At 35.2% G+C, this 24,725-nt stretch overlaps 1 protein-coding gene and 1 pseudogene across 5 annotated transcripts in view; one reads left to right on the top strand and one right to left on the bottom strand.

The window, feature by feature from the left end:
- Window positions 1-24,725, bottom strand: part of ROS1 (ROS proto-oncogene 1, receptor tyrosine kinase) — a 93,728-nt gene that overhangs the window by 22,914 nt on the left and 46,089 nt on the right. For all 5 annotated transcript variants that reach the window (XM_016163648.2, XM_016163644.2, XM_016163645.2 and 2 more), the window contains exons 24-38: window positions 24,361-24,563; window positions 22,873-23,078; window positions 21,683-21,969; window positions 19,425-19,601; window positions 17,814-18,016; window positions 16,376-16,520; window positions 15,387-15,619; window positions 15,123-15,299; window positions 11,161-11,329; window positions 10,344-10,461; window positions 7,350-7,540; window positions 5,988-6,071; window positions 2,931-3,066; window positions 1,595-1,757; window positions 31-95 (exon numbers count right to left, since the gene is read on the bottom strand). In XM_016163648.2, the coding sequence (XP_016019134.2) occupies window positions 31-95; window positions 1,595-1,757; window positions 2,931-3,066; window positions 5,988-6,071; window positions 7,350-7,540; window positions 10,344-10,461; window positions 11,161-11,329; window positions 15,123-15,299; window positions 15,387-15,619; window positions 16,376-16,520; window positions 17,814-18,016; window positions 19,425-19,601; window positions 21,683-21,969; window positions 22,873-23,078; window positions 24,361-24,563 (2,557 nt within the window). The remainder of the gene's footprint in view (window positions 1-30; window positions 96-1,594; window positions 1,758-2,930; window positions 3,067-5,987; window positions 6,072-7,349; window positions 7,541-10,343; window positions 10,462-11,160; window positions 11,330-15,122; window positions 15,300-15,386; window positions 15,620-16,375; window positions 16,521-17,813; window positions 18,017-19,424; window positions 19,602-21,682; window positions 21,970-22,872; window positions 23,079-24,360; window positions 24,564-24,725) is intronic.
- LOC118606684 lies at window positions 14,892-15,010 on the top strand (annotated as a pseudogene).

Below are 24,725 nucleotides of genomic sequence, written 5' to 3' on the forward strand. Positions count from 1 at the left end.
GCAAGAATTGTTTCAGAGCTGCCCTGATACCTCATCAGATGTGCCTCCTTCAGGAATTCAATCTTCTCCTGGTCTGTGGAGCCCTTCTTCAAAGTCTGTGCAATGTAAAAGAAAGCCAGGAATCAGTAAAGCAGAGACATTCCTGTGAGCTCAGCGGGCTAATGGAGACAATCTTAGTTTCATTTTGTAATATCTACCCTGAAAGCTCGAAATAGATCATGGGTAATGCATGTGCATGTGTTCTGCAAGCCTATTCAAAAGTTAGCTCCTGTTACTGAAAGCATTTAGGTAGGAAAATCTGATAGATAAAAGATCTAGTAATATTTACACAAAGTCTCTTCAAAGTGTAGAAATTTTAAAAGGAGAACAAATTTGGCAAGTAGGCAAATTTCTTAATTTTCATTTTTCTACCTAATATCTATTTTCCCCTGCTTCCTTGCTAACGATACTCTAATTTGTTTCTTAGAGGCAAGGTACCCACTCTCAGACAATTGATTTAAGGTAATCATGAAAATCGTGTTCTACAATTCTTCACCCTCTCTTACAAATGAGGATCAGTTCTGGTCAATGAATTCTCTGGCCTGTATGAAGATGCAATGCCTGATTCTTTGACAATCATCTTGGGACCATGAGGCAACACACATGCACAAAGTCAAAAGAATTTCAGATATAATGGCTCTGACCTGACAGCCTTGAAGCCAGCAGTCATCTTGTTATGTGAGAAAAAGAAACACTTATTTAGACTAGTGGAGAGAATTTTCCCAACTTTTCTGGTTGTATAGCATACCCTTAGAATAATAAATTCCTAACAAGTTTTGAGCAAGATATTGCTCAATTACATAAAAGACTCATCGGCCCTCAATCAAAAGAAAATTTTACAAAAATCTGAGAGTATATCCAGTGCTTCCTTAAAATAACATTAAATATACAAATATACCACGATGAATAATTGTGTAGTACAGGGGTCAGCAAACTAGAGCCTGTGGACCAAATTCATCTCATCACCTATGTGTACATAGCTTGTAGTCTGAAAATAGTTGTTACATTTTTATTTTATTTTTTGCCTCAGCTTTATTGAGGTATAACTGACACGCTACATTTTTGAATGGTTGAAAAAAGTATAAAAAAGAATGATATTTCATTACACATGAAAATTATATGAAATTCAAATTTCAGTTTTCATAAGTAAAATTTACCTGGAACATAACCACACTCATTGGTTTACATGACTATGGCAGCTCTTGCACTTTTGCACTGCAATGGTAGAGTTGCATCATTGCACATGACATGATATGGCCAGCAAGCCTAAAATATTTACAATCTGCCCTATTCCTAGTACCTTAAGAATGTACTTAACAACCTCGCCTCTATTATATTTGAAGAGCAGAAACTAACTGTCTTTTGGGTCTTAACTAATTCATAACCAAAGAGGTTACTATTAATTACAGAGCTTATGTAGGAAACGGAAGAAAAAAATAGCGACTTCTGTAGCCATGGACAGGCTCCTACCTTCTGCCAGTTCCTTCTTCTATCTATGTAAGTCAAGGTAAACATGCTGACATAACATGTCCAAGAGTTAAAACATCCACATTACCTTAACTGCTACTTTGGTTTCTCCACTTCCAGCTCCTAAGATGTCTACTGCTGTCCCTTCATACACTTCTCCAAAGGCGCCACTTCCCAACAAGAGACGCAGAGTCAGTTTTTCCCGAGGGAACGCAGGAAGACTTTCGATCTCCTCTTGGGTTGGAAGAGTACTAGACAATAAGAATATTTTTGGTCTCCCAAAATACATATGATTTACAATGGTTAGTGTTTAAGAGAAAAAGAGAAATCACATGGCTTGCAACGCTTTAGTACATTCTAGGTGACACAGTGACATGAAATTTTGAGTTTCTATTCCTCCCCTATTCTATCATTCAGAATATTCCTTCCCTATCCCCCAAACCAAACAGACCATGTCACTTAGCTTTTAGCACCTTCATCAATAGACACATGCCTGTGCGTGCATTGCCTCAAGATCTTCTACAACAACTTGTTTTGTTAAAGTTATCAATTATTAATTTCTTGAGGTTACCAATAATGTAAACAGCTATTGCAAACTAGTCATAAATACATCTGGATATATGAGCTAAAAAGCTTTTATTTTAACCATTTCACACATCTGATTTCTTATGTAAAAAAAAATTTCTTATGACTGCAAAAACCAATTCCATCACTATCGGGTTAACTTTTCAAAAGCCAAGCCTTTTACTTTTAATATGATAAGGTGAAAAAAATGCATCTGCTTTAAAAACTTTGTTTAAAAGAGAATCTTGAATGTCAGATGTGCTGAGTATTTTCTCAAGGAAAAGTCACCTCTAAATAGCTAATTTAGACCACCTCTGTGTCTATGTCAAATCCTTTATTTTTATGTCTTGTGTTATAAATTCCGAGGCCTATGACTACATAATTCCTTTTTTTTTTATAGACAAGAATATAGCGTATTATATAAAAATACATTTAAGTATTTTCTTTAGTCATGATGACAACAGAAATTCAAAACTGATCTCGCTTAAAGAGCTTTTTGAGGCAATCACCATACAACTTCTGAAACCAGAATTAAATTGCCTTAATAGCAAACACAAGACCTTTGAAATTCCTCTCTTCCAGTTGCTTCCATCTGAACCAATCATGTTACTATCTGCTTTCTTCAACATAGTATTTAAATCCTTGTTTCATTTATTTTTGAACTACATTATAAAACGCTGGAAAACTGATTTCTGCTTGTTTTCCTTAGGATACCCACGTCATTTGCCATCCATCCCAGGTCACATCTGAGAGTGGGAGGGTGTGTTATTAATAATTGTGCCAGACTAATGGGCATAAACCAGGATACCCCTGCCCACTCTTCATCTCCATGCCCCATGACGACGGCGCTAGTCACGCACTGTATTGCATAGCAGGCGTTAGCCAGTCCTACTCCAGCTGCCACACCTCGCAGCTCAGCCAACTCTTTGTCTTCGTTTACGAGAACTGTCAGCCCTTCCTTGGGAGTTTTTTGATTCTTTAGTCTTCTATGCCAGACTATAAAGAAAAAAAGACATAATTTGCAAAAAAGCACTGCTTCCTTTTGCCTTTAGAAAATGTTAACAGTACATTTTAAGTGTTTATGCATACGAACATTATTGGTACAACAGAATTTGATTGAAAAATATGCCCATAATAGAAAAACTAATTAAATCTAGGTACAAAGCTACATAAAAACACATAATTTACACCATCTCACTTTTCATCTCAGTTTCAGAGTAGTTTCATAAATTTTTTATTGTGCTTATAAACAAGTTGAACCATCTTAATATCATAGCTTCTTAAAATCACCCATGAACCACAGTCAAAATAAACCAAAACACACTTGCATAATAATTATTAGTGAAACAAATTCATTTCTGAGTTCAGATATGTCCAAGTTATACTTCTCAGTAGACCTGAGGAATGCTTTCAGTAAAATGTCATGCCTTTTAAAAAATGCAAAATATAGGAGCACATATCTATTGTTGCTCATATACATATACAAGAATACAGAAAAAAATTATTGGAATGAAACCCATCAAATTTCAGCAGTTGTTTCCCTAGTTGTGTGTGATTTGTATTGTATTCTTCATATAATGAGTGGGTATTATTTTTATAATCATAAAAATAAATGATATTTTTGAAGATTAAAGTACAATTATGTCAATAAGGTGATCCATCTATGCTAGAATATTGGCTCAAAAGCTGAAAACAGCAAGGATGCTTTGTGAAATGATCATGAAAATCTGAAATTTATTCCATACTACCTTCTGTACTAAACAAGTTAGAGTTTTATTCAAGTGAAATTACATCTGAGGGGCCACACAAGGAAAGATCTTAAGTATTTTTGCTAATGCAATTTCTCAAACCTGAAATGTTCTCACTAACCTTCTTAGTTTTTAAAGGCACAGGTTAAGCACCCCTCCCCCCCCGCCCCGCCCCTCCATCTTCAGTGATGCCTTCTGAGACCTCTGCAACCTCTTCTCTCTGAACTTATAAGGCTAATTGTGGCTCTCAGTTAGCACTCTGTCACTATCATATGTAATTCGATTACCATTGCCTTTTACTGTGTAGCACACATCTCATTATTTGTCTTTTCACATAGATCGGTCTTACTTCCTGAATTAAATGGCAAGTTCGCTAGGTCAGCAATCATGTTTTATACTTTATCATTCCCTCTGCTCTCAGCATATGGCTAATGTTGCATATTAGATATGACCACTCGCCAAAGCAAAGGATGTCAATGCTTAATTTTAAACACTTAGTTTGACTTTATATTCATAAATATCAGACCGATGAGAGCCCTCAGCACAATATGAATTTTAAGACAATTGCTACTTTCCATTATTTTAAGAATTCAGTCTTTTCTCATGCACTTACACACTCCTATTAATAAAGCCACATGCACTGCCACAAAAGCGAATACCCAGATTAGCTCAGCTATACTCAAAAATCTGTGAGTTCCAAATAGAATAAAGACCTTTAAGTCCTGAGAAAGTCAGATATCCATAAGATGTCTTGAAACCACAATAGGTTGTCTGAGATTATCTCATGTTCATCCACTAGAGTTATGGGTTTAAACAATGGTGATGTACAAGTAGGCAGGGAAAGGTCAGATAAAAGATTCTTCATGTAATACTTCTTCCCAGTAGGAAAGCAGACAAGCAGTCAAGCCTATATGCCAACTTCCAAATATACTGCAGTCATATGTGTAATTCTGGAGGGGCTGGCTTAGTGGCACAAACATCAGCTGTGCAATACTTAGACTCCCTGGCAGAGTCAGCTGAAATTTTTAGCTTTCCAAGTTAGCTGGAGTTCCATATATTATCTGGGCGGAATATGTGAAAAGAAATCTCAAGTCGATTTTCAGTGTGCTCTCCAATAGCTCACGACTCCAATTCATTTGGGAAAAGAATAAAGATTTAGAACACTGAGCAAAATATTGGCTTCCTTTATCCTGAGAGAGTTCAACTTTATGTTTGTGACTTTTCCTTATTTTTGAAAAAAATAAGCCACAATTTTCTGAATATGTGTATGAGTTTTTTTTTTCCTGGTAAAAATCATGCCTTTCTTGTAATGTTTAAGCATGTCAGAGACTCATAATGTTAATAGGGTAACCATACATTCTATAATCCAAACCAGGACATTTTAAGGTCTGAAAGAAAGTGATATCAATGTTTATGCTGAAACAATAGGAATGAACCAGGATTTATAATCACCAAAATTACCCTGCAGACCCAATATTGGACCAATCCTTTTGAGATTATCCCTGCATTTTTTCATCATTAAAATGATTTTTTTTTATTAGAATAAGCATATTAGCATAAAATGAATAGTGGAGAAAAGCTAGTTTTCTATCTACGTAACTTTATTCTTCTGCATTCATGGTCATTTATAAATGAACAGAGATTTGAAATAAGCAAGTCAGACATCTGAAAGTGAGAGTGAATGCTACAAGCCAGAAATGGATCTTCTGCAAAAGAGGCCCTGCTCATTCTAATCCAGGCTGTCTGCCTAGGGACTCAAACTATTCCAACCAAGGACTGTCACTGGTCTCCCATTAATCCTACACTTTTTTTCAATACCCAGAGTAATTTTTTAGAATTTATTTCAAACTATAAGCCACGAAACACTTGTTACATAGCCAATCACAACAAATTCTGTTTTAAAGAAAGTTAAAGTCAGTGTCCTTATAAGTAGGTTAATCTAAAGTATACCACAAAATGTAAATACAGATATATTGTTCATAAAATAATTATCCCTAGATCTAGGAAACAATTCACAAAAGATAATGGTTAAGAAAGTATAGCCAAAGGTAACATTGTGAATTTTATAAATTTATTTCATATGAGAGACTACATAAACTAAGAGACAAATCAATTAGTATAATCAAGTAAACAATTTATTATCCATTTTTAAAAATTGATATTACTCACCAAAGATCAATGGGATTATAACAACCAGAAATATTCCAATTATGATAGACAGTATAAAGCTTGTTTCTGGTATCCAAAAACCATCTAATAAAATAAATGAGAAAAAGAAATTAATTCACAGAATAAAGCTAGATAGTTCCAGAGATCTGCCAGATATACCAGAACTAGCTCCTAAAAGATTTTTGCAAGCCAGGTAAGCCGTATAACTTGAAATAATCTATGATGAGTGTATTTACACCATGGGAAATCAAAATCAAGATTTTTTTTCACTTTTTTTTCCCAAAGAGCCAGTTTACCAACCCACCATAAGGACATACCTACCCAGTTTCCTACTAAAAGTGACCGAGAAAACAGGTATAATTTTTTTAATGAATTGAAGATTTTTAAAGTATTATTTAAAAAAAAATAGAGGAGGAGGAGAAGAAGAAGGAGGAGTACCAGTTAAATATCATGATGAGTTCATTTAAGTTAGGGTTTGAAGGATAAGAAAAATCTGAATTAACAGAATGTGAAGGAAAGGAAATCCCACCTAACAAGATGAAACGTAAATTGTGGAGACCTGCATTATAAACTGAAGGAAACAAAGACTGAAGACCTACGGTTATAAAAGATATTTACCAGTATGACATGGCTACAGTATAGCGATAAATATTAGGAAAGATGAACCACAGTTGGAGGACAAATCACAGAAGGCCTTAAATGCCACACAAAAATTTGTACATGGTTCTGAAGGCAGTGAATAGAGACATTTCAGGCACTTCAGAGAGGAGTTAAGTGATCCAGCTGTGCTTTGGCTAGATTAATTGTCAGCAAATAATTAAGCCAAGAGCATAGGCAAGAAATGATAGCTTAAATAAGAAAAACCAGTTAGGAAATAGAAAGATGAGAACTCATCAGACAAAAATCAAGACGATAAATCAATGGAACTTGGTGACTTAGAAGGGGTGGGGGGAAGGCTAGAGGTTTCTAGCCTATGTGATGGAAAAGAAGATGTATCATAAACTAAAGTAGGATACACAGTGGAAGGTGTAAATACTGGTGAAGAGACAAAGTATAATTTTATACCTGTTCTGCAGAAGATGAGAGTATCAGGAACTGAATAACAAGCACAGCCTTGGAAGTCTATTTAGGACCATACACTTGATGAAATGGGCACTAAGGAGTAGGTAATTATCACTGAGACGAAAAATGTCATGATGATATTGATGTTTTAAGAAGAACACATCAGAGCAAATGAATAGTTCAGTAGTCTGAATAATAAGTAATATAGTCACCCAATTTGATGCTAATGTTAAGAATACCCTACCTTAACTCTGAGATTTTGTTTAATAAGTTAGTATATAGATAGACATGGTAACATACCTCCAGCTAATATAATATTCTCACTGATCTCACTATATTCACCAAATCCCAGATTATTTGCAGCAACTACTCTGAACTGAAATGTTCCTTTCAGATTTTTGGACTTCCATGTGCAAATGCTATTGCAGGATCCATTAAATGCCATCTTCCACATTAAATTCTGGTTCTGTGAATCATTCGAAGTACACTTTCTGAAAAAGAAAGAATAAAATCATGAACATAGAAAATATATGAGACAACATATGTGTTACTTCTAGATGCTCATATATCATTTTAATGACAGAACTACAGAGCATCTCTTATTGCACACTTTACCCTTGATCTCATTCCTCTCACATGGTTTGGCCACAGAACACAGTATGGTGTTGTAAAGTCATCCCAACAATACATAGAGCCAACTAATTCAGCCCATCAGGAAAATAATGAATAATCAATTGCTAAGAGAAGCTGAAGTGCCTTTTTCTACTATCAGAATGTGTAAACCTTCAGAATTCCAAACACATAAGACAATTTCCATAATTTTTAACTGGGAATTTTTAAAATTTTTTCTTAATTCTGTCTCTATGAACCATAGTTTACATATACCACATCTGGATAAAATGAAATACAAGACATAAAATTGATAAGGAAGGTGTAATAGTTCAGTTACTAAAATTATTGTTACGTCTGAGATGCCATGCTTCATTGTTGCCATTTGTATTAGCCTATACCCCCCTCAAAGTCAATCTAGATTATTCTTCATATGAAACATGGAAAGAGCACAAGGGCTTCATTTAAAAGATGTAACTAGGATGGCTTTTAAGAGAATCATAGACTGAAGGCCTTCCACTTGTGTCTTCTCTGACAATAAAAAGTCTGAAACTTTTCAGACCACAACAGTTTTAGGACTTGGTATCAACTCACAGTAAGGTTGGAGGTATGTCATGAAAACTGGCCCTGCTCCTGAAAGAGTGCTCATCCTGGAAGAGCAACAAGGACAGCAAAGGCTGAGCCAGCGAGGTACAGGAAAAGGCCAATAACATCAGGAGGATCAGGGCAGAGGAGTTGGGCATAACTTATACCAGGAGCTGAGTGTCCTAGGGACCATCCTGAGTAAAGCTTTAAGACACATTGTTTTTGTGGATTTTGCTAGATCTCATGTTAGGCACTAGCAATTTTATAGTTTGACCCAAACAACTCTGATCAACACACCATACTGGTGCTTTTCATACGTCCTTTCTTTTCATTGAGTCTTCACAAGAACCTGAAAAGGTAGGTATCACTGTCCCATTTTACAGATAAGAAAACAGAAGTTCAAAATGGAATAAAGCAAGCAGTTAAACATATTCTGTGTACCCGGTTACATAGTATCCCCCCAACACTCATGCCACGCCAGACCCTGTGAATATGGCCTTGTTTGGAAATAGGGTCTTTTCAGATGTGATTGAGTTAAAGAGATCATATTGGATTAGGATAGGGTCAAGCACAATAACTGATGTCCTCTTAAGAAGACAGAATTTAGGCACAGACACACGCATGAAGAACATCGTGTGATGACAGAGCCAGAGACTGGAATGAGGCATCTACAAGCCAAGGAATTCCAAGCTTTGACGGCAATCACCAGAAGCTAATAAGGAGCAGGAAAAGATTCTTCCTTAGAACCTTCAGAGGGAGTGTGGTTCCACTGACACTTTGATTTTAGACTACCAATCTCCAGAACCGTAAGAAAATAAATGTGTTGTTTTAAGCCAACCAGTTGGTGGTACTTTGTTACGACAGCCCTAGGAAACTAATATAATTTGTTCAGCTCTCAAGTTCATGAACTTAGCACTATCACTACCACTGCACTGTAATACAAGGTATACTAGAATGTCCTGACTGAAGAAGTGACTTTGAAATACTAAAGGTACAGCAACTCACTCTATTATCCCATCATCCCTGGACTGAGAGTAGAAACTTGGAGCAATGAAATGCAAAGTATTTATGGAACTATGTATTTAAGGTGTTAACTGAAGGGAACATGCAAAAGGTGTCCTAGCAAGACCATGGTGAGGCCTGGCTGGTGAACATAATTATAGTCACAGTTCTGAAGGTCAGAATATATTTATTCTGCATGAAAAATAGTAACAGAAATTTCAAGAAGGTTTCACTTAGAAATGTGGCTAACATAATTCTCTAGCATGACCAGGAAAATTTTTTAAGGTTATGGGAATGCCAGAGCAAGATGAAGCAAAAATAGATCTAAAGCTCAAGTAGCCAGGCCTATAATTATGGAAGTGACTTTTGTCCTTGGATCTTCTTAAAAGATGGTTTCATAGTCCCGTGAGGGGAGTGTCTGTGGAATTTGGAATTCTCCCCTCGCGTTGGCATAAAATCAGTTCATCTGAGCCAGTTATGATTCACAGAGCTCCCCATACTGGCCAGAGGTTGCATGTGTTCATCAGCTGCTTAGTTTTCATCGAAGGCACATTTTCAGTCCCTGTGAACATACTACAAATAGTAATCTTTGCAGTGGATAGAGAATCCTGTGTTATCTATATACCTCAGACCATTTCAGACCTTGACCTGATTTTACATTCTGTAAAATACCTAGCTCATTGCCAGTTTTCACTAGATATTATTCATCTTGTTAAAAAAAAAAAAAAGAAAAAAAATACTGTGAGAAATTTATATACATACCACCATCTAACACCAAACATCAGATTAGCTTCCTGAACAGGATGTTAAGTAAAAATATTAGTTGCATTTGCCAATGATTGAATTATTTCCATAAAGTTTTGACAAGCAGTTGTAGATTTCTGAGAAGACTGCTTTTTAAAATCAGAGTACTAAGGCTGGTCGCTAGAACTGCGCAAAGAATGTAATGATGCCCTCAAGGTCCTTAAAAACCAAAGATCTTTTAGGCTTATTTATAAATACACATTGAAAAATACTGTTAATTCTGATCTAATAATACCTTATAATTAACTACTGAGCTCTTTGTAGTTTACAAAGCACTTTTACAAACAGACATACCTGATCTCAAGGATATAGTACTTGAGTCTGCTTCCATTATCATAGGCTTTTTCCCACTGTATTGAATTTTCACTCCCTTCTAATAACTTTGGAATTCCTGGTTTACTTGGGACTCCAGCTTTGGAAACAAAAGAAAATACTGATTGATTAGAAGTACAAAATATTTTGCCTAACATATTTGTACAGATTATATTTACTAAAAGTAAAGCCAAATACATTAAAGAAATATTCAGAAATATTCTCCTGTTAGTGCATTTTTAAATGAGTATATGAACTTTTTTTTTAGTGATGGATTAGATGAATTAATGATAGGAATTATAACATATTTTAGCTTGACACAAAATAAGTGATACAAAGAAAGACAATATTGTAAGATTTGGAGCATTTTTCCTTGCTTCTTATAGGAATCAACTTGGAGTTATAGTGTATCCTTTAGAGCACTAATATAATATGCTTTTCAAATTTTTTATTTGTAGCATGTGGTTATAGTAGTCAGTAAATAAGTCTTTGTTGAACACTCACTCAGTAACACTGTTTTCATTTAGTTTTTACTGGAAAATATCATATCTAAACAAGAAATCACAACACCAAAAGGCAAAATAGTTTTGCCCAGTTCAGAATCTTGCAAGACCAAGTGAATATTATCTCATTACTGCTTATGAATATTCCTAATTCTTTTGAATTTCTTCGCTCAAGCTCTAGAAATAATAATTAACTCTTTTAAGAAAAATTTCAGCCTCTAGGATTGGCGAAATTGTGATGAGAAAAGAACTGAGAAACTTACACGTTTTTCTGAGTGCTATACGTTCATACTCACCTTTTGTCTTAAAGCTTTCTGTAAGTGAGGTGCTATTTTCTCCTGTCCTGTAAAGCACCACCACTCGGATATTATAGGAGGTATAAGGCTGTAGATCTGTGATGTTGCAGACATAAGTAGACCCTTGGCTGCATGAAGCGTTAACATAGTAAAACTCATTGTACCTCCACTAGAAAAAGAAGTCTCAATTAACATTTTTGTTTCTTTAAGAAAACCTTCTTTAACATAGAAATTCACAAGCCAAGAAAGCCAAGAAATTAAACTTTAAATAAAATATATTTTCTATTAAAAAATAAGAGCTCTTTTATGAGTGTTTGATCCCAAACATCATCATCCCCACCACTGACATTCATTTTATTTTTCATGACAAGCTATAACCAATTTGAATGATCATTCTTAGGATAACTCCAAGGTGGGACATATACCTTCGCAAAAGATTTAGAGTCTGACTTCTTGTCATCCTTAATTGTAGACACTTGTATTAAATCAGCATGGCTAAGACTATGATGGATCAAAGTGATTATACTTTCAATTCCATGGATTTCTTAATTTCAAAATAATATTTTTACATATTCTGATTCTTGAAGAAGTCTACAGTGACTTATAGATGAAAACATTTAATTTTTCCTCCTCAAACTCTCTTCAGACATCTAACTAGCATTTCTTGTTTTTATACATAGGAAGCCTAGATCCCTAAAAGGAAACTTTTAGACACCATCATTTAGCCACTTAGTAGCAAGGTTAGAAGTAAATACAGGAAATCTTGCTCCTATTCCACTTTAGCTACTGAGTCTCTAATTATAGCTTTCTTAACCTTCTTTCTATGTGTTACTGATTTTTTAAAAATCTGTGTATTTGGACCCTTAATATCATTATTTGAAAATGGTGCTTTTTTTCAATGTACAAATAGGAAAAGACAGAGGATGTGGCATTTTGTCAAGGGCTCTTAGTGTCTTTTCCCCAGTAGAGTTTCCTAAGAAGGTCAGCTTCCATAAATAAACCTTACTTTACATCTCCTTTTTCATTTAGCACTCACAAGGTCACATCATTTCATTGGATGAATGCTTTATATTACTTTTCTATTTGGTTAGAAACGATTCTTTATAACACCTTCAGGAAGTAAGCCACCTTGTTACAAAAAGAAAAAAGAAATGGAGAATGGAAGGATTGAAAAAAAATAGAAATGCTGATGTCAGAGACATTGTCTGATAAACTCATAAACGTATCAATCCCACTGAAACATAGCCGAATGAAACAGATACATTAGATCCACAACATTTACTCTAAACAGAGAGAGAGAGAGAGAGAGAGAGAGAGAGAGAGAGAGAGAGAGAGAGAGAGAGAGAGAGAGAGAGAGAGAGATTGCTCGCTTTATTACTGGCTCAAAAATTTTAGCCCTTTTTGGTCCTGCCTCCTTAGTGATCTACTGTAGAAACTACCTTAGGTGAATAGTCTAGGTGGCCCAACATTCCACATAATACAGAAATTATCAGAACTCCTTGAAATGTCGGGGAGATGTTTGACCAAGAGTATCACTGAAAAACTGTAGAGTACAGGGTTTACCACAGCAATGAAATTTCAAGGCAGATAGCCAACTTGGAGAGGTACCACAGGCTACCCCAGTAAATCACAAGGGAGTCAGGACCTTCCATTTGTCAGAGGCCAACAAGTGCAGGGGTGAAGTCTACCACAAAGGAATTTTCAAATTATTTGGGCAGGGTTGGGGTAGGAAATGGTGCAGACTATGATGTCTCAGACTATGATGTCTCAGAGATTGGAACTTCAAAAATGTTTGGTTCTAGTAGGGATTTTCCTAGATAACTGAGGAAAACACAATTTTAATGGGCTTCCATGAAAAAAAAATGTCAACGCAAAATCACTTTCTCTCCAATCTTAAATTGAATATGTCATTCTTCTATATAGATATAATAAAGAATCTATGGAATTTAAGATATAGATAGAAATTTAGTCTTGTGCTGTAATTCCCTCATTTTCTATATAAGAAATTTTGACAGAAAAGACAGAGACTAGAAGTTTATCCTTTTCTCCTTTCTTTTCTAAAACAGTATTATGTTAATTTAAAAAAATACATATTCATCTTCATCACTCACTTTTCAGAGTTTCAGTATAGAGTTATAGGCTCATTCCCAGCTGTCCTATCATTATGAGATAGGTTCAAAATAGCTAGAACTTTCTGACTAGATATCACTCAATAACCCTCTCAGAATATAGCCTTCTATTGTGCTCCTCGGTTAGTATTTATAGAGGTTCACACATGTAGAAATTGCTGTATCAAACAATTTCAGCTTCATGATTTTCTACGTGGTCTTTCTGGAACCTGTGTCTAGCAAGTGTAAGAATAGAGGAAGTTTTGAAACAAAAAGTATTGCATGAAAGTCATGAAGACTGAACCAGGCAGTCCCTGTCTGCTGTCTTTCTTCCAAATTTTGAGGAGTGGGGTGGGTGACTTAATGACTCATATTCCTTCCATGAATAGTACTCGAGTAGGACTGCCATAGAAATGAGTCAGCTTCTGGGGTCCTCCTATGCCTGGCTGGTGATATCTGACTCATCTTGGCGCCTGTCTGGGTCTCTGACTTCTCATCAGTAAAATGAGAGGCTCGAGATCGTCATCTCTAAGGTCCTTCCCCGATTCATTTCCTTGATCTAGGAAATGAACTTTACATCCCTCTTATTGAGTTTAAACTGAACTGCATTAAGCTTACTTAAACAGATTTTAAAAAAAAAAAAGGCGATCCTACAATTTCTCCAATTTAATTACATTTTCATATGACCATTCTTTTAAATAGGCAACAAATCATCATAAACATGCTCAAGGGTAAAAGTCTGGCTAAACTATGGCCTTTGGTTTTATCAACTCAATATTCACTCTTGTTTCAAATATTTCAATTTTTACCTAAAAAGTACAAGGTCATATAAAGTAAAATTTAAAAACATCATAGGGAGCAACTTTATTTTTAAAGAAAAGTGGGGCTAGGACTATACTAATTTGTTTTTGAGTTACAACTGAACAAAACACTCCTAGCCAATATTTACAAATGTGGACACACACACTTTTAATACTGAAAATGAATTGTAGAAATTATAAATAATCCATTCTAAGTATATTAATACAAAAATCAATGTAGACTTTCCCTAGCAGTGAATTAATTAGACTAATTGATACTTTAAAATTCAGTGGATATTCTTATATTCGTTAAACATTAAGGTTTTTTGGATAAGGAACCATTTAAAGTTTATAAACCAAGATTGAACTGGTTTAGAAAAAACTTTTTACTTCTCTCCTGTTGCTATACAGCCCTTAAATGTTTGAAAGAACATTTCTAAACAAGATTTTGGCTTTTCGCTTGTTTATTTCTTTCATTTTTCTTTTCTTTTTTCTTTTTTTGTCATAGAAAACATCGGATTGCTATGGACTTTAAACTGGAGAAACATGCTAGCATTTAAACTAAGTAAAATATTATGAAATAAGTAAGCCATAATTTACACCCTCTTACATGGAAACTTTTAAAAGCAAATTAATCTCCCTAGGAATTCTTTCTATCAGAAATTAGTGGATAGTTTACTGCTTCTATATGGTAAACCTGAATCAGTGAATGTGGACAAATATATTGTTGATTTATACAAGAGAATGCGCTAGAGATATGCAAAATAACTTCCAATTTATTCTATAACATAAAACAGAAATTTGCATTAAAAGTGTACAATATGTCTACAGCCTTGCCACCCTGAACAAGCCTGATCCCATCCGATCTTGGAAGCTAAGCTGGGTTGGGCCTGGTTAGTACTTTGATGGGAGACCACCTTGGAGGACCAGGTGCTATAGGAGTAAAAAATAAAAAAATAAGAGATCGTAAGCTGACAAAGTCCTTGTAATCTGTGAGGTCAACCAAGGGTTGCCTCACCTTAAAAAAAAAAAAAAAGTGTACAGTGTAATCTACCTTTTGGAGTTCAAACCAAAATCTGATGAGGTTAACATTAGATGGAGCCTTCCAATCTAATTGCAAAGTAGTGTTCTCTGGAACCAAGGCATAAGGTTTCTCTGGTGTGTCAAACGTTTCAACGGTGACAGGATGACTCTCAGTACACCACATTTCCTCTGCATGGCAGGCCAGAACCTTTTTATAAAAAAGAACAATTGCTTAAACCTTTCAAAACCTTGTGCTTGAGAATGGCAATAAAAGCACCCAATACCCTCACTGTACCTTTAACACATATAGTTTTCCACCAGACAGCCTAGTAACAAGGAGAGAGAGCCTTCCATTTGGATATTCACTCCGTCTTAGAGGAGTCTTGGGAATTAGTGCCATATGTGAGATTGCCAACTGATAGCGAACTGACTCCTTAGGTCCATTTGGCTTGTGAGATTCTCTCCAGGATATGATGAGGCTGGTGTCTGACTGCACAGTGGTGTTAATGAGCCAAACTGCCTCTGGTACTGAAATAAATAGCAACGCATGACAAGGGATGTTGCAACAGCACTGAAAGATGGAAAGAAGTAACGGGGTCTTGGTTGAGGAATAGTCATCATGTGAGCAGAATGAATGACAGATATTCTGAAGGAAAGCCAGCCTCTTATATAATGATAGGTTAACAGGCTGCCTGAAACTATTTTTGACTAATGACTAAGTCATTCTCTCACTCCAGCTCCAGGATATGGCCGATGGTGATGAATAAACCAATTCGGGTGAGTTTCGTGAATGTCACGAGAGACATCTAAAAGAAATGGTATCACTCATATTAATTTCCACTTCTTAAAATGTCTTTTAAAATTCTAGGTCCATTTTCTTTAAAGCAATGATGTTACGTTACTTTAAATCTTAGTGGCCTCAGTAAAAATTCATTTAGAGATGTTCCTGTCTTCCCGTATGTATAGAAACCTACGCATATATGAGGAGAGGGTGACACTGTGTGGTGAAACCAAAGAATGTGTTTCTGGTCAAACAGTATTGATTCTGATATTTAGGCTTCTAGCTATTATTCATTTTGATGGACTATTATTCATCTTCTGGTGTTAGAGCAAAAATCAAGTCATCAAAGCATTTCTCAGAAATATAATTTTTCTTATTGAGCATTAAAAAGCTAATGTAATAAAGATTACTTAATATTCAGGTTTAAAAATAATATATATAGACATATACATCACATATCACAAAATTCCACCGTAGCAACCTACACCAAGCCCACAACTCACCTCCACTTTTAGTTTGTCCCAAAATCTCCTTTCCCAGAGGTAACTGTTCCAAAGGATCTGAATAATAATTCTTTACAGCTATCTGTATCACGTACGTTGAAAATGGTTGCAAACCTTCAATAAGGACTATATTCTCCTGAAATTCCTGTAATTTTAAAAAATCAATATCTGTTGCTTATTTTTTTTTGTACCAATGAGGAGAAATTATTTAATCAAAGAGAGAACAAAATTAAAAGACTCAAAAGTTTATTCTTTAATCTTGGACCATGAGTGATAATGTTCACTATCCTAATCTGGCTACACCTGAGTTGTTTAATATCTACAAGAATAAATGTTAAATGATCTACAGCCTTCAGTCAATTTTGTGACATATTAAATTCACAGAGGAAGCTAGATTCCCAGAGGAGGACACTGTTTCACTAGGATTATATTGGAAATTCAGCAAGATCGTACAATATCTAATCGTTCTTGGAAATAATGTTTAAGTAAAAAGACTTTCTTTAGACCAATGGTTCTGAACTTCGGTTGTACTTTGGAATCATCTGGGAAACTTTTTTAGAATACTGATGCCTGGGTCCCACCCCCAAATGATTCTTATTAAATTGGTCTGAGGTGAAGCCTGGGTCCAGAGATTTTAAAAGGTCCGCTTTTAAGGTTAAGATCCACTGCCTTTGACCCATGTTAATCAATGTGAAGACAATAAGATAGATTAGCTCTAATAGAAATGTCCAGTGCCACAAGCCAAATCTTGGTCAGCCAAATAATCCAATCTGTTTCTGAAACAACTCCTTTTAGAAATGTGTGAAAAAAGGTTAAAATAGACAAAATAAAGGAAGTCACAGAATCGGGTGTACTTTCTGGCAAAATATACAATTTTTGACAACTAATAGACAATGGTTGATTTCATTTTTTTGACTTGGTTAAATAATTAGCATGTACTATGCTAGGTGCTAGAAATACAATGATACATAAAAATATAGTTGCTGCATAATGGCATATTTCACGATATATAGAAAATAACAAAAAATATAATGTATAATTTTTGTATTAGATATATGCTATGGAGGAGAAGTATATGCAATGTTCTTTGTGTCCAATTCATTTTTTAGCCCCTAATCTGCAATCTGCTGGATAGGCCATAAAAAACAAGTCTCTATCACTTTCTGGGCATAATTAGACAATCAGGAAGGACAACAAACCCAGTCCTTTCAGGACATTCAGGAAACTGTTACTGTAGCAATCCGCCAACTGGTCAATGCTAATATACTTCCTTGAAGGTTAACTTACTCCCAGATAAGAAGACTAGAATACAATATATTTGATGAATCAGCTATAATAGCATGTTTCAGAACATAATCTAGAAAATACTGTGACTGAGAATTTTGTATCAAAAACAGGTATCTTGTGAAAAGACAAAGACCATCATCTCCATCCTTACCAGCATTCTGTATTTCAGTTCAGAGCTATTATTTCTGCTGCCAACTTCTTTGTAATAAACCAGATATGTTGGAGTAGGGCTTGTGATGCCGTACCAAGTGAGCTTTGTCCTGGTAGGAGGTAATCTGATTGTAAGGCTGGTGTTAGTGGTGTTAAGTATAGTTGGCTCTGCAATATCTGAAGCTAGAGACAGAAATGCTTTATCTAAAACAATAAGAAAAAAAGATTAAATATATGTACATATGTATAAAAGAGAAACTACAGATTTATTTAACATCGAGGAGAATATAATATTTTATTTTCTATTTAACTTATAAGGTATGATGTATTGAAGTGTTAGAAATGTTATTCAAGACAAGAAGACAAGCTTTTCCCACACATTTTGAAGATGTTAAAAGCCTCAGAAAAAAGGAGCAAGGTAACAGGTAATTGGTTAACATTTCCAGCAGATGGCGCTAAAGTGCCCTTAATTATGTACGTAGACAGCAGCAAAATAAAGTTGACCTTTTTTATTTGACCGAAGTAATGAAAGTATTATATTAATCATATTTTTAAATAAATTCCACTTATAAAAACTAATGCTACCTTTAGGATTTTTTTTTTTTAGAGATGTGCATGTATGTGTGTATCTGTTCAACTTTAAACAGATTTTGGACTTTTTAAATCTCTTAAATTTCTCAAGGAGGAAAATGAATTATTTTACTAATATATGCACTCAGTTTAGTTATAAAATCTTCCATTTTTAATATGTTATAACTTACATATTGAATACATTGAAACAAAGATTATTTGATTTGGTTTCATTCACTTCTGTCCCTTTCTAGGGGGGAATTATACTTACTGTAGAATGATGTAGGAACCTTAATGGCAAAGAGAACTTTAGAAAAAACTCAGAAACGACTTTAGATTTCAATGTCACAAAACGCTGTTTTAATTTTTTGGCAGACTGGGTATTAGATTTCAAACATTTTTTTAAAAATTATGCTCTTAGTAGTAAATATATAGTCAGTTGTGCTCATAATGTGATGGATGCATTCCTACAAGCCAAGGTATTCTACTAAATTGCACAATAAAATCCACAGGGTTTATGAGGGAAATAATGCTAGGAGCACAATGCTAAAAAAAAAATTCCCTTAAAAAAAAAAAAAGAAACAATCAAAACAGTAGCACAAATGTACACATGTTAAATGGTTGACACACCTTATACTACTATATATAAGGCACTTTACCTTGAAAAAGACCTGAAATTTTACGCAATGCTTTTTGACACCACTGGGTGACCTAAAATATCATAGGAGGGGAAGAAGAAGAAAAAAAACAAAACAGAAAGAAGGGAAATTTTAAAACTGAGAAGGGAAAGAGAACAGGCAGAGAAAATGCGGGACAAGTGTCTCCCAAATCTAAAGTCTGCCTCAGCCTGAGCCATACGTATACACATGGAGATAAATTGCCATCTAGGGCAAAGAGCAATCACAATGAGCACCAAATGCTGACAAAAAAGCAACACTGAGAGCACAACAAGGGAGCTGGAGAAACATCCTGGAGGAGACCTTACAAGACTTTTCAGACTAAAACAGGATAACAAGCTGATTACGACTGTGACTTTATTTACCTGGAAAAGGCTGCAGAACTGAACTGTAAGCCAAAATACGCTCACTCCCTAGGGCCGTCGCCTGAGAGAGGATGGCCCCATGGTTTTTCTTTGCTTGATAAATCTGTGTGCTGTCCTTTACTATGGAGATCCAATACAGAAATTCTCCATCCACAGTTAAGCTAACAAGAGATTTTCCTGTTATCAAAAAGCATAAAATAAAGACCATAAAGAACAAAATACATATCTTAAATTTTCTACTCAAAACGATAAGTGAAATCCTTTTTCTATATCATAACTACTAAATTTTGAATCTTTCTATTATCTTGATATGAAAAAGTAACACTTTTATTTCATGTCATTAGGCTAAAAATTTTACAGATATTTTCTCATTTTAGTTCCATATTGAGTCAATAAGGTAAATAATGTTATTATTAGCCTAATTTTGTAGAAGCAGAAACTGAGGCTTGGAAGAGTTAAATACTCTCAAGGCCACAAGGTTAATAAAGGGCAGAACCAAGATTTACAATTTACTTGTGTGACTCTAACTCAAACAATGCCTTTCTGAAAAAAGTACTAGATAATAGGCACGGGGCTCAGTGTCTTGCTCAATGCTTTTATAAATGATTTGGAATGAACACATGGTACACATATTCACCAAATTTGCAGATTATACATGATTCCTACTGTCACTAGTAGTTTTAGTTACAGATTTAAAATTCAAAAATATCATAAAAGAATCAGGAAATGGATTGAAATTTAATAGAAACAAATGTAACATCCTAAATTCAAGTTTAAAATCAACTCTATAAATAAGGAATGAAAGAAACCTGGCTTAATAATAGTTAACACCAAAAAAGACACTTCAAATGGCAGGCAGCTCAAAGACCTAGTGCCACTTTTAGCTTCAGTAAAAGAAGACTTAGGAAGTCAGAGGCCCCGTGCACTGATCGGAACACATTGAGAGTACAGTGAGTCATTATGCGGTAACATTTAAGAGGATATTAAATAGCTGAAGTAAAACCATAGGAGGGTGACTAGGGAGAAGAAAGATCTAGAAGCTACATCACCTGAAGAGTAGTTCAAATACTTGAACTTTTCCTCTAAAGGAAACACTTAGAATCGGCTATTATGACCATCTCTATGGAGTTGAATGGCTAGCATGTAGAAAGTGAGTGATTTATTTATTGTAAATTTAGAGGTCAGACTCTGACTAATGAATGGGAGGAATGGCTAAATATAAGATAGAAAAATAAGATAATGGCCCATTAGATAATTCTTGTGTGTCAGATGTTAAAAAAAAATTATTCTGACACTTGTTAAAATGGTAAGGAAGACTTTAGTCAAGATTATTGCAGTATTGCAATAGAGAGATGTGCTCAACTCAGACTACAACAAATATATCTGGAGATTTATAACCAACAAGCAGAATGAAGGGGTCAGTGAATAGAAAATTACTAAGAGGAGACATCAAGAGTAAGGAGGTTCTTGCCAAACTGGCCTAATAGGATTCTTGTTAAACGCAAGCCAAGAACCTCAAGAGCCGAGAATGAAGAACATAATCTGCTATCAAGGGTGGGGTGGGGGTCTTCTCTAAACTGACTTAGCAGGATTCTTGCTAAAACTGGACTCAACAAGAATGGACATAGAAGGCCAAGGTCCTATTAGGCTAAGGCCTAGTTGAGAAGAGGACTCAGAGGAGCCTACCTAAAGTTTGATCAAAGAAAGAGTCTTTGTCACAGACTCAACAAAAAACAAACATCTTCCTAATAAGAGAAGTTCAAAACATTATCATTACTTTTAAGCCCATTGAGAATATATCAGAATAGTTTCTAAAATGCTCTGGATGACACAGCAGTTTTAATACACACAGACACAAATATACTTATGTTTGAAATTTCATAACTTCACCATATAGACTAGCAATTCATAATAGCACTTCTGATGATGGAAATATTTATATCTGTGTTGCCCAACACAGTAGCCATTGGCCACTGGTGGTATTTGAGCACTCGAAATGTGGCTAGTGTGACTGCAGAATTAAATTTATAATTTAATTTAATTTAATTAATTTAAACATAAATTACTATATGTGACTAGAACTTACCATACTGGACAGTGAGAAATAGACTCTTAAGAATATATAGGGGTATGTAGGGTACATTTTTTCCCATTGCAATTACTCCTAATTAGGAGTAATTGCAATGGGAAAAAATCACTTTAAACTTTCAAATATTTCCTTTACAATGAAAATCTACGTACACATGTGAGTGTCTTACCAAACAGGACAGGCACCACGATAACTTGCCAACAGTGGCATCCTTCCAGATCTGTGGCCCAGATCTCTTGCCCTTTGACAAAATATATCCATGGATTCTTTAGGTCAGAGGTATCAATAGTCATTACTCCACTTAACTCAAATTCAGTCACATTGCAAGAACATTGGTTTCTGCCATTTGAATGGTTTGTGGTTGTGTGTTTCAGGATGTGATGCAAGGTCTGGTTGATAATACTGTAGTAGAACATCTGAGAGCCCAAATCGGAAACTTCTGTCCAATACAGGCGACTATTGGGGGAGGAAAGACACTCCAATTTAATGAGTAATACATAGTGTGAATATTAGTTTCTAACGAAGATCAATCATTCTTAATGATTGGGGGGAGGGAGGTTGTGGAAATGCGGCCTTTGGAGAGAACATATTTGAGTGTTTAGTAACCTACTTCTGAGATGGAGAAGCTCATAAGAAATCTAGTTGGTGACATTTTCCAATGATTTCCCAATACATATGCTTATAGCTAAAGCCTTAGACTATAGACCTTAGACACTGTTTTCAGTGGTTCATTAATGACTATAAATATAAAATATATTTGCAACTTCTCATCATCACCCATCTCCATTCCCTTCCTCTCAACTTTGCTATACTAGTTAACGATCTAGTTTCAAACTAGATTAAACCTATGCTTATGGCACAAACAAAATATATCTGTCCAGCCTGAGAAACTGCCACATAGTTGCTGAATGAAGTCCTTAAAACAAACAAACAAACAAACAAACACACCTCATCTTAGGAAGACAGTTAAAAATGAATGAGCCCAGAATAGCTTTTACTGTGCGAGACATGCTGCCCATGTATTTTTTGCTCATCTTCTGCCATTGTCTCAGTCCCCTTCTTGTCCTTACCAACTGAGGATATTATTAAACTCACTGTTATAAAAATCTGCTTTGGTTTCCTGCTCATAATTAACCTAACTTTAGGTTAGTCAAATTGTCAGTATGGATTCAGTTTATGTATTTGGAGTTATAGGCTCATAATTTACAGGTAGAATTACTTAGTATAAGTTAATATAGTGAGTCAAGAACGCTAAGCATCTTATTTTCCTATCATTGATTCTAATATCATACCAAACATATGACATTAAATACGTCTCTATTTCATCACAATAGAAACAGATAATCATGTTTCACATACCTTAAAAGAGGATATATGGAAAAAGAGATTATTGTTGAATTTCTGTTGCCAATTTTCAGCTTCCTGGGATATTTCACCTTGCGTTCAAGATCAACATCAAATATTTGCATTCCATTTTGTGATTCTTTCCACACGAAGTAGAGATGCCTTGAAATCCAGTCAATTGTAATAGTTGTAATATCACAAATTAGTGCACCTCGGAAAATCTTAACAATTGGTAGAAAACACAGCAAAGAAGATAGTGGTCATCCTTTTTTTTTCAAATTCAAGGCTTTTCTGTAATCACTCCTATTACATGTTTATTGCACTTCTCTTTTGTAATCCAAAATCTCAATACTCTGGATTGTGTGCCATTATAACAATGGTCCTCTTCTCACATTGTGTATTTTCTCTGGTTAATTTCAACTACCATAGCTTCTATTACAATCCACAGACCAGTGCTACAAATCCACAGCTTCAGGTGAGATCGCTCGTTGAATTATTGATTCAAAAAATCAAACTGTGTAATGAACACATATGAATGATCCTAGAAAACAGAATTTATCACTCCATGCCCCAAACCTCCTTTTCTCCTGCAATTATATGTTTATGGATTCCCAACACTCATCCAAAGAGCAATCACATCAATTGTAGGTTAGCTTTGACTTCTTCCTCCCATTATTAGCCATAGTGAATTAGTTCTATTTTAAATATCTCCCCTATTTGTCTTCTCTTTTCTCACCTCACAACCTCTTATTTCTCACATAACATTTTCTGTCTGGATTTCTGTGATAGCCTCCTAATTGTCTCAGGATTAACCTTCTCCAAGTCATTATTCACACTGCTATCAGAGAGGTCTTTCTAAAACAACTTAATCGTGTTAATGACCCACTAAATTTCTTTAAATGGCTTTAAGAATGACAACTCTGTATCACAGTAAAAGAGGCCCAATATACTCAGGCTTCTGCCTACCTACCCAGCTTTACCACCTGCCTTTCACTCTGCCCTCACCCCACTCCAACTAAACTCCTTCTATTTATAGCTCCCTGAACATGCTGTGGATCTCATTTCCCTTACTTTGCACTTGCTACTCCCTCAGCTTTTCCCCACCTTCACCTGGTTTAATCGTCATTATATCCAAGGTGTCTTTCCATTCTACCACCACCATTCCAATGAGCATCGATTCTCTGTGATTCCATTGCACCCTGCCCTTAGCATAGTACTTATATTGTGTTTTATCTACTTTCTCCCCAGCTAACATTCAGTGAATGCCTACCACACACCAAGCATTGTGCTAAGTAGCATGTATTATCTCATTTAATCTCATTGAATCTTCACAGAACCCTATGATGAGGTACTACATAACCATAGCAGTTAATTTGCTAATGGTCTCTGTCCTTTTCAACATTCTTATCTTACTGAGTCAACCACAGGCCAGTCATTTTAATTACAGGGCAGTGTGATGTTCAAATGCTCTACTTCCTTCAAAGTAATTATATAGTAACATACCTCAGAGCTGGACTGATTGTGCATGTTCAGAAGGAAGAGTGAGTCTCCTTGAGCATAATACCCCATTGCATTATCAGCTGTGTAGCCCACAGCACTGATGTCTCTTTCTGCTGAAAATATCCATACAACTTGATTTTGATCCATGTCTAACAAAACTATGTTGTTACCAAAGAGAGTCAAGAGGTATGGAAATGGATTGATTTCTGAAAACAAAAAACAAGTAGATAATATGTATTAGAAAAATAACTTTAGTTTACCAAAGTCTATTGATTCAATATTAGGTTGTTTTGAAATCCATGGCTCTCCTTTGGGTTCATCCATTCACCAGTCTCAATCAAGACAGTCTAGGTACTCTAAGTCTAGGT

This window comes from Rousettus aegyptiacus, unplaced genomic scaffold (assembly GCF_014176215.1).
Source record: "Rousettus aegyptiacus isolate mRouAeg1 unplaced genomic scaffold, mRouAeg1.p scaffold_m13_p_1, whole genome shotgun sequence".
NCBI classification, from domain to species: Eukaryota; Metazoa; Chordata; class Mammalia; order Chiroptera; family Pteropodidae; genus Rousettus; species Rousettus aegyptiacus.